The following is a 15,234-nucleotide window of genomic DNA, read 5'->3' as shown; positions in this document are numbered from 1 at the left end:
TATTAGTTGTTAGATTTTTAGAAGGCTGGAGATCTACATGCTTAAAATTCTTGTTACATGCAAAATACCATTCAGTAATACTATTTTTGTTGCTTTTGAACAGCAGTTGTTCTTAGCAAAGACCTTAATAGACTCTTGAGTGATTTAGTTGGCTATCATATCTTGGCTGCATTTCTTCAGGTTTTCACACTTACTACATAATTAGTTCAGTTAGTTTTTCTGATAGCTACCTATGGAGTAAATGGTTGTTCAATGGAACTAATACTGTGGACATGAATTTCTGTGTACCACAACCTGAGATAAGAGTGACATCCTATCAAGTGAGTGGCAAAGTGCACATCAGTACTTGTTACTCTGAAATGTCGCAACGTATTTAGAGAATGGAGGTACAGCCCTAATTCTGACACTTTCTATGCAGACAGCAGCGGTCATGTGATTGATCTGGTAAATGATCAGCTACCAGATGTCAAAATATCAGAGGAAGACAAGAAGAAGAACCTCGAGTTACTAGAAGAAGCAAAGAAAGTGAGTGAGAGATTTCTAACGCGCAGAGGAAGAAAGTCAAGAAGCAGCCTTCCAGAGTCACCCACAGGTAGTGCACATTCTGAAAGTGAGATTTTTTTATTCTACTTCAAAGATCCTCCAAGTCACAAACAAGTATCTGCTGTACTGTATATGTTACTACTGTATGTATATGTTCTGTTAATCTGAAAGGCAGAATCCTTTTGCCTCTCCTTACAATTCCATATAAACCAGAAATTACTTTTATTTACCTTTGAAATGCCATTTCCAAACCAAGTTCTGTCTTAAAAACAGTTTGACACTTTCTGGGGAAAACAAAACAAAAAAAAACCCCAAAACTTAACTATACCTTGAAATATTTTTTTTCACCCTAAATTGCTTGTGAATTTGTTTCTTGTGTGTATTTCTCTGCAGTGCTTAAAGTATCAGAAAACTGAGGAAAATAAGTATTTTGAGTATAAGTAGAACTGTGTTAGTTTATGGCAGGTATATGAGATAATACCTTCTTTAGGTCCCTTATTGGCCAGCACAACTGGGCAATCAAAATGACTTGTCAGGTTCTGGGACAAGCACATGACTGCTGATTCATGCTTTAATAGTATCTGAATTTTTAAAATTCAGAAACTACAAGCCTAGAAAGTAAAGTGACCCTTTTTTGTGTGTTTTTGTCTTTGTTTTAATGAAGCAGTTTCCCCTACACTTAGCCCTAAAGTTTCACCAGTAGCATCTCGGAGCAACTCTCTCACTCTTCCAATCCCATCAGGTAAAATTATCTAAATTGGCTCAAAGATTAACTTATAAAATCTCATTTTAAATTTTTTTTAGGAGATGTCAAAATTTGTAGATTCAGGCATGTTTTAGTTTGTTATTCTTCTCAGTAATGGAGTTTTGAGAAGTTTTAATGGTTTTTTTTTCAGTCACTACATATTTTTTTCTGTTAAGCAGCATTCTCCACATTTCAGTTTTATCATTAATATGTTATGTAGAAGTGTGCTTGGATATATTTGCTAATTCTGGTAGTAGTAGTGAACAGAGTGAAACATCAGAATGTGCTCTGATTATGTGTGTGTGTTCTAGGGTCTGAGACATGCACAACTACTAATATTGAGTCAGTATCTCCAAGGCAGGTAAGAAAAAGCTGAAAAGTCTGCCCAGTAGCCTGTTAATTACAGTACTATATTACACTATGCTGCTTTGTTAGCCCCTGTGGAAAATGGGATGTTTTGAATACAATTTTATATATCATATTGGACTATTGATGGGTTTTTGTGCTGCATGAGTGATTAATAAATGTTTCCTCTGAAAACAAAAATCCATGAGGTAACAAAAGCTGAAGGATCATATAGATCTGTTAAGTGCACAAAATGGAAAAAACATCCAGTGTAATCTTAATCTATGGAAAAAATAATCTCTAAAATTGTATCATAAATAAATGTGACAAGCAGTGTAAAAATGAAGAGATTCGAAGTTTATCCCTCAATATCTATGTTTAATGCTTGTAGCATAGTTGTAGAAGAACCTTGTGAGGCAACTTTTTTTTTTCTTTTTTTATGCTAGAGTGACAGAACTGTGAAAGAAGATGAGAGGCAAACTGCAGAGGTAAGTCTTTCACATTGTGTTCAACAAAATCTGCCTGTTTGTCTTAGCACACAGGATGGGGTTTTTTTGTGAGTAAAAAGGGTAAAAGAGTGTTCACTCAAAGAGAATTAAAGTGAAGCACCTGCAGACGTAATGGAGGACAATCCCTTACAATTAGCCTTTACATCTTACCATGCACCCTGCACCAGCTCAGTTAACATCAATATACCAAATACCTTTAGAAGCAAAAATATCTACTGTAGGCAGTTTGGTGTATGCAAGTGTTATAGATGGATATTGTCTTTCAAAGCCCTTTGCTTCAGCAGAAGAGGTTACTCTACCTCATGTTCCTCATCACTGATGTGACGTTACTGCATCGGTGGAAGAGTTTATAAGAATGCTTTGTAATTTGTTTCAGGTAATATCAGATACCCCTTTGAGGAGACTTTTCTGTGACTGGATTAGGTGATACTTAAAAAAACAGCATGACAGCAGAATTTTGGAGCAGTATCTACAAAGTAGAGGAATAGCAACATACTTAAGGCAGAATTCAAAGTTGTGTGTTGTTTGCTTTAAATTGCTGTCACACATGCCTACAGATCACATGGTTTCAGTACCAAAGTAGCCAAGGTATATGCAAATATTCTTTCATCAGTTTTCCTGGGGTGGTTGTAGCCAGATTATAACCTATGGTATTGCATACAAAGAAAGAAGAGACAAATTACAGTATATACTTCAAACTAGTTTACAAGCCTATGTTTTTCTCCCTTGGCAGGTGAGGAACTAACCAAAAACAATCAAAGAAAAATAATAATGCTATAAAATACAGGGTTAAAGCCATGTACTCAGACAAGCCTTGCATTAAGGTAATGAGAAACTTGGCTATATGAGGACTGCTGTAATGAACTCTGAAATGAGAGGAGGTGAACTCAAAAGTTCAGATAAGAGATTCCCAATTCAGTGTTCTCTCAAGTGCCTTACAAAAATTATATTTCTCATCAAAAGAACATGTTTAAAAGCAAGTGCCACTGAAAAGGAAATGGCTTTTTTACAGTGAGAATGTGTCCTTGGGCAGGGGAAAAGAGAAATATGCACTTGTTTCTTTGGTTTATATCCGTCCCTCTGCTTTCAGAATGCTGCAAAAGGTTTAACTGATCGGAGACAGAACGATCAAAGAAAAGTTTCTCAAGGAAGGTTGCTTCCTCGTTCTGCTGGTTTTGAAAACTCCAAAGAGAAGCTATCAGAACAGAAAGAAAATTTTGATCCTCGTAAATATATGGATACATTACCTAAATGCTCCTCTTCAGGTGGTGATGGTGGTAGAATGTCTCTCAACACTTGCATGAATGCTTGTGAAAATGAACTTGGAAAATCATTCCTCAAGAAAGTAAAGGAAAATGATGTTCCTTTAAGAGCCCATCTACCAGGACCTGGCATAGGAAGTATAGACTCAAAGTTAAAAATACCTGTTCCAGAAGTGAGGGACCATAAGGTTTCAGGTAAACCAGAATTTAAACTGTGTGGATTGCGACCTCCTCTGCTACGGGCTGTATCATGGGATAGCTTGGAGCCTGGACAGAAAGATAAGACACCCTTAAAATTGCCATCTGAGGAAGATAAAAGCTTTGTTGTTGGTAATAAATCCAGCAATCAATTAAAAGCATTCAAAGACCTTCAGATCCAAGTTCAACCAGTTCGAATGCAGAAACTGGCAAAACTCAGAGAGGTGAGTCCTAGTCATCAGCTGCATCCTGGTTTAGAAATTTTCATTTCTTACTAAACTTTCCACTAGTTTAGCATTAATTTTATCATTGCAAGAATCATAATTTTATAATGGGAAACAGGTTCAGTAAAATCAACACAGAATTGCGTTGTGTTTTAGCTTTGCAACTGTAGTAAATTGCTGCCTGTAACTAAGCTCCTTGGAATTCTCTTTCTTAGTTCTTTTCAAACACGCATCAGCTGCATTCTGCTATCTTCACTATGATACACACATACCCATTTGCCCATGCCCTTGTACAACCATGTACAGCCCCCAGAAAAAAAAATGTAATACTGGTGTCAAGAAAGTGCTAATTACTTTTGTTGTGACAAAAAGGTGAACTAAACCACAATATCTCTTTTTTCCTTCATTTGCATAACCCATAAAGAGGAAGCAATTGATTAACGATCACATCATTTGTAGAATGTACTTGAGATGGAAGTGGTCTATTTTGATTTCTAAAGAGAATTTTAGATCTGAAGACTTTTCCTTCCTCGGGATGTAACAGCATTCTCCTTAAAAGGATCACTTATGCTTTTTTACTTCCTCTGCTTCCCTGTGATATGCTTTTACTGCTCCTTTGGAACTGTCTTCAGATCCATAGGCTCTTACAAGTTGACTGATCCTGTATGAGTGTGCTGAGACCTGTGTATAAACAGACATCTTTGAAGCTTCAGATGGTTACTGTACTTTTGCTCTCATTTACTAAAAGTCTTATTTACTGAAACTCAATTCTTCTGTGTGAGGGGCACACTTTGCAAATCTCAGTTTGCATGACAGAGAATTTTTCTTAATAATGTGTGTATGAAATCTGAAATATTTAAGAGTGTATATGTGAATGTACATGCATCCATGTAATGTAGCATCTGACTGTAACTTAGTATAAATATCTCCATGATTATTACCTAAAGTAAACATTATATTTAGTGTTCATGTGGCAAGAATATTTAAATTAAGATTTCTAGTTAAGTTACTTAAAAATGTCACTCTTTTTTCTTAACAGGAGAATATTTTGATGAGAAATCAAAACTTAGTTGGACTCAAACTTCCTGAACTTAGTGAAGCAGCTGAACAGGAAAAAGGTGCAGTGACATAAAAACTGGAAGGAACATTTGTTTCTTATACACTGATTTTTCTATCTGACCATTACAAAAGGGGAAAAATGTTTTTCTTTAATTGCAGTAGTAGCTGTAATGAAGCACTCATGGAGGAGGGTAAAAAATTACAAATAAGAGAGATCAATAATAGCTGTTTTTTTGTATGGTGTGAGCTAAGAAGATACTGTAGGCATTATTACAACCAAATGCAAGGATGCATGCCTGGAACAGAGTCTGGCTTCTCAAGTTGTGCTGGGGGAAGTATAGGCTGGATGTTAGGAGGAAGTTCTTCACAGAGAGAGTGATTTGCCATTGGAATGGGCTGCCCAGGGAGGTGGTGGAGGCACCATCCATGGAGGTCTTCAAGAAAAGACTGGATGAGGCACTTAGTGCCATGGTCTGGTTGACTGGCTAGGGCTGGGTGATAGGTTGGACTGGATGATCTTGGAGGTCTCTTGCAACCTGGTTGACTCTATGATTCTCTGCAGCACTGATTGAATGGGACCCAGCAGGTTGGGGGAGGGAGGAAATGGGAAGTACCTATATAATTTTGTGGATCTAACAGTAGACTTAGAGCCTTCAGCAGACACTTTCCAAAGGCAAAAACAAAGTGGGTCCTGGGTGAAAGATGAGATGAGAGGGTTGACAGGGGAACTGGGTACCAGCAGGGACTCCCATTCCTGAGACACCAGGATCTGCCTTTGACTGGAAAAACAAACCAAACAATAATAGATGGGAAACTCTCAAGTTTCAGTGACATTCTGAAAAAAAGTTTGAGCAGTGGTGGACTGAATGGAAGTGACCTCTGCAAGACATTGTGGCCATAAGGGTGAATTTGGACCTTGGAGGTACAAATAAGAGATAGTTTGCTCAATTTCTGCTTTTTTTATTTTAGTCTTTGTATGGTAAATACTGAAATGGCACATTCACTTCTGTTCCACAGCTCTAGTGGTCAGTGTGAAGGTCAGAGACATACATGTTATCAAAGGATTGGAAAAATATGCCTTGCAATAACTGGAGGGGTGTTTTAGATGAGTTTATTATGATTTTAATGAGGAAAAGGCTTAAAACTCTACAGAAGTGAGGAAACAGAAATATGGCACCAAGTGTTTTCCTTTTTTTCCAGCCTAGCCAGTAAATGACATTTGATACCTGTAAGCCCCATCTATTTAGAATAGAGATAATGAGCTAAGATACAAGCCTTCAACAAGTAAAAGAACTAAATAGCAGTAGCACTGAGCTAGCAAATGAAAATATTTAAACATGAACTTCATATTTTTTTGGAAGTACTTAAATCAGAGTTTGTTCAGACTGTTTTTAAGGCCATATTAACTGAATTGGAGATGGTTAACATGAAAGGAAGTGAAACTGATTAAGATTTGATCCAAAGACAATTTCCATTTTCCCTACTACTGTTCATTTTGCTAAGTCATATACTTGCTTGGGGACTGTGTCTTAAGGCCTTAAAGATTCTGTTACACAGAGAGATGCCTGAGGTATTGCATTTCATGTTATGTCTGGAAACAGACTAATTTTCATCCTGAATGTAACAAGATTAAAAGAGACTTCTCCCCTTTCTGTATTTAGTGATTATATATTTGGATTCTTATATATGGTAATATTATTCCTGTTATTCTGCTCATGTGGCATTTCCCAGAAGCTATTTAGCAGGCTCTGTTTGAAAGTGTAAAATGTTTCCCATTTTACCAGATTCTTCCATAATTTTGGCAGATTATAATCTTTCAAGAAAAAGATTATGAAAGCCTAAGCATTATTTTCCCCAGCTTTTCAAACAACATCTCATGAGCATGACATTTTAAAGTCTAGTAGCTTATCTAAATGATAGCCAGAACGTGAAGGGTCAACTCCTTGTCCTTAGTGTGGAAAACAAGTGAGGAGTCAAACCTTTAGTCAGGGAGACTTCCTTACATTGTCATAAAAGCCACATTTAAATGGAATAGTAATTCTACTGAAACAATAGGGAATAGCCAAATACTTCATTATTACTCTTATGAATGAAATATACTTGCTCCATCATGGTTTACTCTCACTGCCAAGTTATTGTGATCATCAGAGTAAACACATCTTAGAATCTACAGAAGCCTAGGTAAGTGGGATATATTCAACCTGGAGATATTGCAGTGTCAGACCAGCTTTTTATGGGGACACATATCACTGTTCTTAACTAAATACAGGAGTATTTAAACATAAAGAAAACAAACAGAACTGAAGGTAGCTTGAAAGAATCTCCCATTCCTTTCTGTCTTTCAGCTTAACACTCTCCACATTTATGAAATTTAATTTTTCTCACATTATTTGTCTTGCAAGTCTAAAAATCTTTCTGTTACCAAATGAACATGAGAGATGTACAAAGATATCTCCCTAAGTCTCAGATTCAGACTGGGAAACCTGACTTTCCTGTAGGAGAGTCCTTTGTTAAATTCTGGTGAGACAGAAGCAATGAGGAGGTTATTATAAATACTGTTTTTTTTTATTAAGATGAAACAGTTAAGAAATATGAATTTTTAAAAAAAGTTTGAGCCATGTCCTTGTCTTTATGAAAGTTATGGAAGAAGAGAACATAATGGTGACCTCCATGTCTTGTTTCAATGAACATGCAGTGTAAACAGGCATTGTACTGATTATTTCTGTTGCCACTGCTCAAAAGGAAGATGGAAGATCTTCACTTCAGCAGTAAAGGAGAGATGAGCAATAAAGGAAGTAACATTCTGCACCATAGGATGGACCTCCCTTGTTCACCTTTGCTCCCAGTAAAGCTGAGGTGCAAGCCTCACTGGCTTTAAAAAGTGCACAGTTCAGATGCAGGTGCTATTTGAGTCTGAGATGCTGACTATTAGTAGTTAATGCAGGACTTTTCAAATCATTTCATACGAGTATTTCTTTAGGCCTTTCACCGCTCCCTTCCCCCACTGAAGAGGAAGAGTCAAGGAACAGCTCTGACGTCATGCCCAGCATTCCTGATGTACTGCTGCGAAAACTGCGAGTGCACAAATCACTTCCAGGAAGGTAAAAGCTCATTATAAGTATGAAGACATCATCTGAGGGAAGACACACTAATGCCTTCCAATGAAGTCCTTTTATGGGATTCCATTCATAGAGGAACCATACAAATAGTGAAACTTCTGCATCTTAAAAAGTACAACATGGATTTCTGCATAACTCTTTTATTTGAGAGAAATAAAAAATAAGGTTGTATAAAAAATACTTACTAGATATTAAAACAATTACCTGTTTTCCAAAACTACTCCTAAATTCAGCCAGGTGGTTTTATGCTATAAATAACAGATGCCTTCAATCCTTTGAAGCAGTCAAAAAGTATGCTCTTTGCAGATAAAACAAACAAATATTAATCATTTATTGTAAAGGAAATGTTATATACAACATTTTAGAAGAAGTTCTAAGACACCTTTTGCTTGGTTGTAATCAAATACTGAAAGGAAGTTTCATAGCAAAGTACAAAATAGGTACTGAACTGGCATTGAAGATCAAAGAATATACAGATCTGCTTTTCAGATAATATTCTTTAATCTGTTGGCTTAATCTTTTGAATAAATATACACATAACCTTTCACTTTTAGCATAGCTTTCTCCAATATTCCCCATCAAAAGAAAGGCATAAGTTTCATCATTTTGTGCTGTGTTATATGTCAAATACAGAGGTTCAAACTTGCTTCTGGAAGGACTACTCCTTCTAGCAGCTTCCTCCTGGAATAACAAGTAATATGTGTACTAATACTCTAGGAACAAAGTGGTTTTCCAACACAATGGACATACTGGCCTCCTTGCTTCTAGCCAGTACTCTAAGTATCAATGTCATTTTACCTAACAAGAGTAATTTGCTGCTCATTGATGCCAGTTGATTTCTGTATTTCTGCCCATCTGTGATTATCTGTGATCATCATCATGAAGCTTCAATGGTTAATAGAAGAAAAATGTGTAAAGATAATAATCCAAAGCACAGCTTATTAAGTCACATGCAACTTAAATTCTTAAATTCACAGATTAACCCAATGAGCAGATAGTTATATTTATTCATAATTGCTAGAAACTTTGGGTATGTTTTTGCCAGTGTTCATGTCATACTGTGCTGTTGCTTTTGAAAAGAACATGGACTACTATCAAATTTATTAGCTATGGATTTCACCAAAAGAAATCATAAAATATTTAAGGAATAATGTCCTTTGTTGTGCTTTTCAATTAAATATTATACTTGAGACAAAACTATTCAATGTGAACATTTTGATTTTATTTCTAGCTCACCTCCACTTACTGAAAAAGAAGTTGAGGTAAGTATGTTCTTAAACTCTTATTTTAGGCATGTGCCTCAATTTCAAGTCATTACTGTAAGACTAAGAAGAGTTATTAGAACCAGGTAATAGGATTTATTCTTAAAATAATATTTGTCAGGGAAAAAGCATACTGAGCTCAATCAAAAGAACAGTTTCATGAAATATAAACCATTGTGTCAGATAATATAAATTCTAAAGACTTATAGAAGGAATAAGTAAAACAATTCTTTGTGCATTCTTCATAGTAAAATATGCATTGATTTCAGAAAACAGGAGCCCCACTAGGAGCTTTGGAGCACTTCTTGATGTTATCTTGCAGTTTTTATTTATTCAGTCCAAGTCTTGATAGGTTGCTCTTTACCATGCTGCCTTTGTGTCTTCTTTTTTTCACATACCAGTCAGGAAGATGTTATTTACTTAGTTCCAGTCTAACAGTACCATTGGTGCCTTGTGCTTTACACAGTATTAATCTGAAGAATCAATTCATGGAGTATTAATCCTAAGAAATAACGCATCTGGGAAGAGAAAATAAAAGTCTTTAAAAGCAGGGTGCAAGAGAATAAAAATGTTAGCACTTAATCTTTCGCTGGCTTCAGTGGTAGGTGTTTATCCCCTAGGTAAAACAATGCTAATGGTGAGCTCATCCCTGAACTTCCTCTGCACAGACTATCTGTTTAAAAACCCTGGGGACCCTTGGAGGAAGTCCAGCTAGAAAACAGATCCATTGTGATTCTGATGCTTCTGGTAGGCTACTTCCTTCATTGTGTCTCTGCTCTACTGATCTCCCAGAAAAGCATTCAGGAAAAGAGGCAGCAGCAAATTTATTTGTAAGAGAAGTGGGTTCTGAAACAATCTCATTTAAAAATATTTCCAGTTTTCTGTTTCAATACATATTAAAATACTGAAGCTTGTTAAAAACCTACCTTATTCATAAGTTACTATTGGAAATTAATTACTGTGACACTTAGATAAAAATGCTTTTTTTTTAAATCCAAACAGAATGTATTTGTACAACTTTCCTTGGCCTTTAGAAATGACAGTTATACCTTGGAATCTAGAATTAAACAAGCAGAGAGAGAGAGAAATCTTACTGAAGAAAACGCTGAGAAGGAACTGGAAAACTTTAAAGCAGCCATTACAGTAAGAAAACAACAATAATTCTTTTTCTGAGATAGAGTGTATATGAAAGTAAACACACATTTGAAATATATATGGCTATGCTTTCTTACTACCTATTGTAAGTTCAGCTCCAAGCCCTCATTTTCTGCTACTCAAACTCCTTAATGTAAGCTGCCTACCACTCCACGCAAGAGCAGAGTGGGCCACCGTTGCTGGAAATCCCTAAAGGATGTTGCACTACCTCTAGCAGATTTCAGGAATTTGCTGTTCAGCCATTGGAATGAGCTTGTGGCAAAGCTGAGAGCATTCAGAATTGCAATTTTGCTTTTCCAGGAAAGAGCTTCTTTAGCAGTAAATGTGAAGTGTCCAGTTAGATGAGAAACCAAAATTAGCTGAAGCCTGAGTCCTCTGATAGGTGTGGCTTGAAAGACTTGTTAACTGTAGAAAATAGAGGGTGGTATAGCAAAGGAACCAGCAAGGATTACTTAAGGAATAGATGCTATCTCAGGACCAGGTTATAGACACAAATACACTTTAATTCCAGCTGTGCCTGATGTTCTTTTATCAGCAGTAGCATTCAGTCCTTCTTGACAGTTTTTTCTGGATTTTCTGAGAGAAAAAAAAAATCTCTGAGATCTGTCAATTTCTGTGCTGTGCTTGTCTTTGTGCAAGAAAGGAAGGGATGCTTAGATGCAGTGCTGCTAAATGAAATACCTGCAGACTCAATTTATATATTGTAAGGAAGTGCTGCCATGCTTCTGAGCAGTATTTAGAAGAACATATTATTCTCCCATTTATTAAGAAAATCATCAGGTGAGAAAGGATACAACTCCAAAAAAGATTGTGATATTTGCACCTTTTCATCTGAAATATCAAATCTACATTTCCACATTAATTGTTCATGGGAAAAAATAGGTTTTCAATGCTTTGCTGCTCTTTCCTCTGTTCTCTGTTTAAAGAGCAAGAAGAAATAACCTGATAAATCTCAGAGTTTTATTTACTGTAACATTTTGTGTACATATACATTTTTATAACTAGCATATAAAGGGTCTTAAAACCTATGGATTTGACATATATTTCAGTTAACTATCTGTAATTTTACACCAAAGACCATGTTGCCAGCATGGGACAGCTGTGATTAGCTTTTTCTTCCATCATGCAGTTCACACACTACAGTCTGGCTTTTACAAGATTTCTCATGTACTTTATAACAAAGTGGAAACTGACATTTATATGAAAGCTTTTAGTCTATACCATGGAATAAACTAACAAGCATAATCTGTATCACATTAGACCTAGACTAGTTTCAGTCTCAGTGGGACATTATCATCATGTCTGTAGGCTCAATAACAGTTTTACCAGTCATTATGTTGTTTTCTTATCAATATTGTGGTAATTGATGTTTATTCTGAAACAGAGCAAGAGCACTCTCTGTGTTATCTATGATAGTAGCAATGATGCTCCTCTTGGGCTATTTCTGTCTATGTGTAGTTCTGCCTAGATGTTTCTACCCCACTTTTATGACTAAGGCTACTTCATCTGAACTAAAAGTGGCAAGCAATGACCATAAAGCTTATGTATTTTCACTTCAGTCTTCAGCTCATTTGTGGCATCACTATGAGCACAGAGAAGCTTACCAGAAGCTATTGGAGGATATTACTGTCCTGCGGCGTTTAGCTGCTAGGCTATCTAGTCGTGCTGAGATGGTTGGAGCCGTTCGCCAGGTAAGAACATCCTGATGTCAAGCACATCCTGGCTGCACGCATTCACTCTTTCTCTTTTTCAGCTATAGCTAGAAGTTGTGTTAGCCCTCTGAATTATTTGCTATTTTGACAGATTAAAGACATTTTTATTAGTGTCAGAATAGACACCATTTCAGCCTGGAAATAGAATTCAGACAGAAGAAGATTACCCATGAAGCAATTCAACATCTGTACAGTAGGAGCATAAATATTATTCAGAACTATAGCTGCATCAGAAGAAAACTATTCAGAAGCAATGCAGCATGCATAAGAAAACTTTTCTAGGTCACAAAGCTCATCTAGTTCAGCCACCTGTCTTTGGCAGTAACTTGGTAAGAAAACTAGAAACAGTAGAAGAACAGAGCTGGTCTAAATGAGAACACAGCAATCATCTCCCAGATTCAAGATCATTGTCTTTGCCCACTAAAGTAAGTAGACCTATGACAGTGACTAAAGCCTTTGGAGGTTTGAAAATCAATGTTCATACACAATCTAAATAATAAGGTAGGCACACAGGTAGAATGTATAAATATATGACAAATTGTAATATTTTGTGGATATATATGAATGCATGTCTATTTGTGTTCCAGTTAGCTTAGAAATCACAGATACTACCATTGCTTCAAGAAAAACTGTTCCATATTTAGCCCTGACAGGAGGATACACATAGAGGCAAACAATTTGTTTGAGAAGTGTAGAGGTTACCTGAGTATTCCCCTCTTCCCTAGGAGAAGCGTATGTCAAAGGCAACAGAAGTAATGATGCAGTACGTGGAAAATCTGAAGAGAACATATGAAAAGGATCATGCTGAACTAATGGAGTTCAAGAAACTTGCCAATCAGAATTCTAGCAGAAGCTATGGTGCATCTGGTAAAAAAAAAAAGGGTTTTTCTCTCACCTCTATACAAAGTTTTGTCAGTGCTATTAATGATAAAGTATTGTGAAACCTGTTCATGAAGTTCTGATCTACAGGAGTAGCTTCCAAAAAGTAACAGATTTATCAGTTAAAATATTTCATACAAGCAAGTCATTGCTATAGTGCAATAATTTAAAATCACTGTCACTTACCTAATTCTGATGAGATCCAATGACATTTGCATTGGCCTCTTGCACAGTTTTAATGCAACTACCTCTTAGGTGACAGATGATGAAAGAATATCATTAAACTGGGGCATTTTCAACCCTTTCTGAAATTGATATATGAATATTTTCTTTTGTAAAAACTTGTATATGCAGGCAAATAGTAGCCTTTTGTCTAATGTCAGTAAAGATAGTAATGGTACCAGAACTGTATGACAGATAAATATGCAGTCACTACAGATATTGTATAAAGATACTCCATCTATGTTTGAAATAGAAGCAAGTGTTCTATTATGTATAGATACTCACATTCTAAGAGTGTTCTTTGTTTACTGTTTTCATGCAGAAGATGGAGTACCTCGTTCATCTAGATCCATGTCTCTTACTGTTGGAAAGGTATTTCTACATTATAAAGAAAATTAAGTGAATGGTTTATGTACTGAAATTTCGTTGCATACACTCACTTTTGTAGGCTGTGTTGAAACCAGAGTGTTGGTAAATTCTCAGTATTGTACATAGAATTTAGTGCAAATGCTTTGTAATTTTGGATATGTGATTAAATAAGATTTTGTGGAGTAATGATAGTGCTTACTGTGAAGCTGTAAATAATAAAAGGACCTGTGTATTGAAGAATAATTGTATACCAGGCCTCATACATTCAGTGGGGAAGCTGAACATTGGATCAAAACTTATGATATGATTTGGTATATCATTGTATCATTCTCGTTATCTAAAGAATTGTATCACGATGAGTGTGCTTTAGATGTTAACAGTGATTTTTAAGTGGGGCTCATTTTTTCACTTAGCATCACAATGTTTTCTATGGTTTGACAAACCATTCAGAGTGAGAGATGATCTCAGATTGTTTTTCTTTGAGCAATTAATAATTTCTGCATGACAAATGTTCCTTTTCTGAAAAAAATCTGAGTGTTTGGGATCAAGTTTATTACAAAACTTGTTAAAGCAAATTATTTGAGAGAGCCATGTCCCAGTGTGACCATTATGAAGTTTGGTGGTCAGGGCCTGCTATTTCTTTCCACATTTTTATTTACTTGGGTTGTAGTTATTTGTGTTTAGTTTATTCCTGCCACCTCTGAGTGCTGGATAGAAAGAATTAAAGCACAGAGCACACTGAGGGCAAGAGTGGATTTCAGAATGAGAACTAGATAAGTTGAAACAGAAGTACAAAGAAGTACAAGTCCAAACAATAAAGGTGGGGGAGGAAGACCCCCCAGAACACTAGAATGGACAGCTTAATATTGCTGCAGACTCCCCAGCACAGCTTTTCAGGAGCATGTTAGATAAGCCTCTGTCATTAATGAGTAGTTGTAGTTTTTAATCTAAAACCAAGATCATGTAGTAGGTGACACCTATATATTTACTAAATCTGTGTTTAACTCTTTTTTTATAAATGTATCTAGGGCAGAATCCCTCAAGTTTTTGGGTATGCACTAAGATGAAGCTGTCAGACAAAGCTCTAAGTGCTTGGATTTTGCTTCCAACTCTCTTTTCCCCCAAGCAACATTAACCTACATCTTTACCACACCTATTAACTTGTAGAGTTGTTTCTCAAGAGTCTATCTTACTGTATGATAGAAATAAACAAACATTGTTTCTCACAGAATATGCCTCGGAGGAGAGTCAGTGTTGCTGTTGTTCCTAAATTTAATTCCTTAAACATTCCTGGTCAGTCACCAACAGCTTCACCTATACCTTCAATGCCATCCCTGGTAAGTAAACCTCACATTTTAAAGATTCTACTTCCTGTAATTTTAAGAAGCCAACCTGTTTGTGCAATTCAGTTATTGCATACTCAGAGTCAGCTGTTTCACTAAGTGTGTGCTTGTTTACCATGCTTTATTACAATGTTTTGTTATTTAAATTTTCCTTTGGAAACTCAGCTAACAAATAAATGTTCCCAAGATAATATGGAGAGAAGCAGTAGAGTAATTTTACTGTTCAGTGGTCAATATATGAAGAAGAAAGGACATTTCTTGGAAGAAGTAAGCAGAGTAGAAGTGAAT

General features: G+C 36.1%; 1 protein-coding gene across 5 annotated transcripts in view; it reads left to right on the top strand.

Moving 5' to 3' along the window:
• The window catches only part of IRAG1 (inositol 1,4,5-triphosphate receptor associated 1), a 56,979-nt gene that overhangs the window by 36,980 nt on the left and 4,765 nt on the right, over nucleotides 1-15,234 (top strand). For 3 of the 5 annotated variants that reach the window (XM_064163728.1, XM_064163730.1, XM_064163727.1), the window contains exons 8-20: nucleotides 419-592; nucleotides 1,208-1,285; nucleotides 1,600-1,649; nucleotides 2,080-2,121; nucleotides 3,233-3,826; nucleotides 4,866-4,944; nucleotides 7,866-7,986; nucleotides 9,236-9,266; nucleotides 10,269-10,409; nucleotides 11,981-12,112; nucleotides 12,859-13,000; nucleotides 13,557-13,606; nucleotides 14,833-14,940. In XM_064163728.1, the coding sequence (XP_064019798.1) occupies nucleotides 419-592; nucleotides 1,208-1,285; nucleotides 1,600-1,649; nucleotides 2,080-2,121; nucleotides 3,233-3,826; nucleotides 4,866-4,944; nucleotides 7,866-7,986; nucleotides 9,236-9,266; nucleotides 10,269-10,409; nucleotides 11,981-12,112; nucleotides 12,859-13,000; nucleotides 13,557-13,606; nucleotides 14,833-14,940 (1,742 nt within the window). The remainder of the gene's footprint in view (nucleotides 1-418; nucleotides 593-1,207; nucleotides 1,286-1,599; nucleotides 1,650-2,079; nucleotides 2,122-3,232; nucleotides 3,827-4,865; nucleotides 4,945-7,865; nucleotides 7,987-9,235; nucleotides 9,267-10,268; nucleotides 10,410-11,980; nucleotides 12,113-12,858; nucleotides 13,001-13,556; nucleotides 13,607-14,832; nucleotides 14,941-15,234) is intronic. The other 2 variants (XM_064163729.1, XM_064163731.1) reach the window with 2 other exon arrangements.

The sequence above is a fragment of the Pogoniulus pusillus genome, chromosome 24 (assembly GCF_015220805.1).
Source record: "Pogoniulus pusillus isolate bPogPus1 chromosome 24, bPogPus1.pri, whole genome shotgun sequence".
Lineage (NCBI taxonomy): Eukaryota > Metazoa > Chordata > Aves > Piciformes > Lybiidae > Pogoniulus > Pogoniulus pusillus.
The sequence above is the reverse complement of the archived record's forward strand: the minus strand, read 5'-3'. Positions and strand labels throughout refer to the sequence as shown.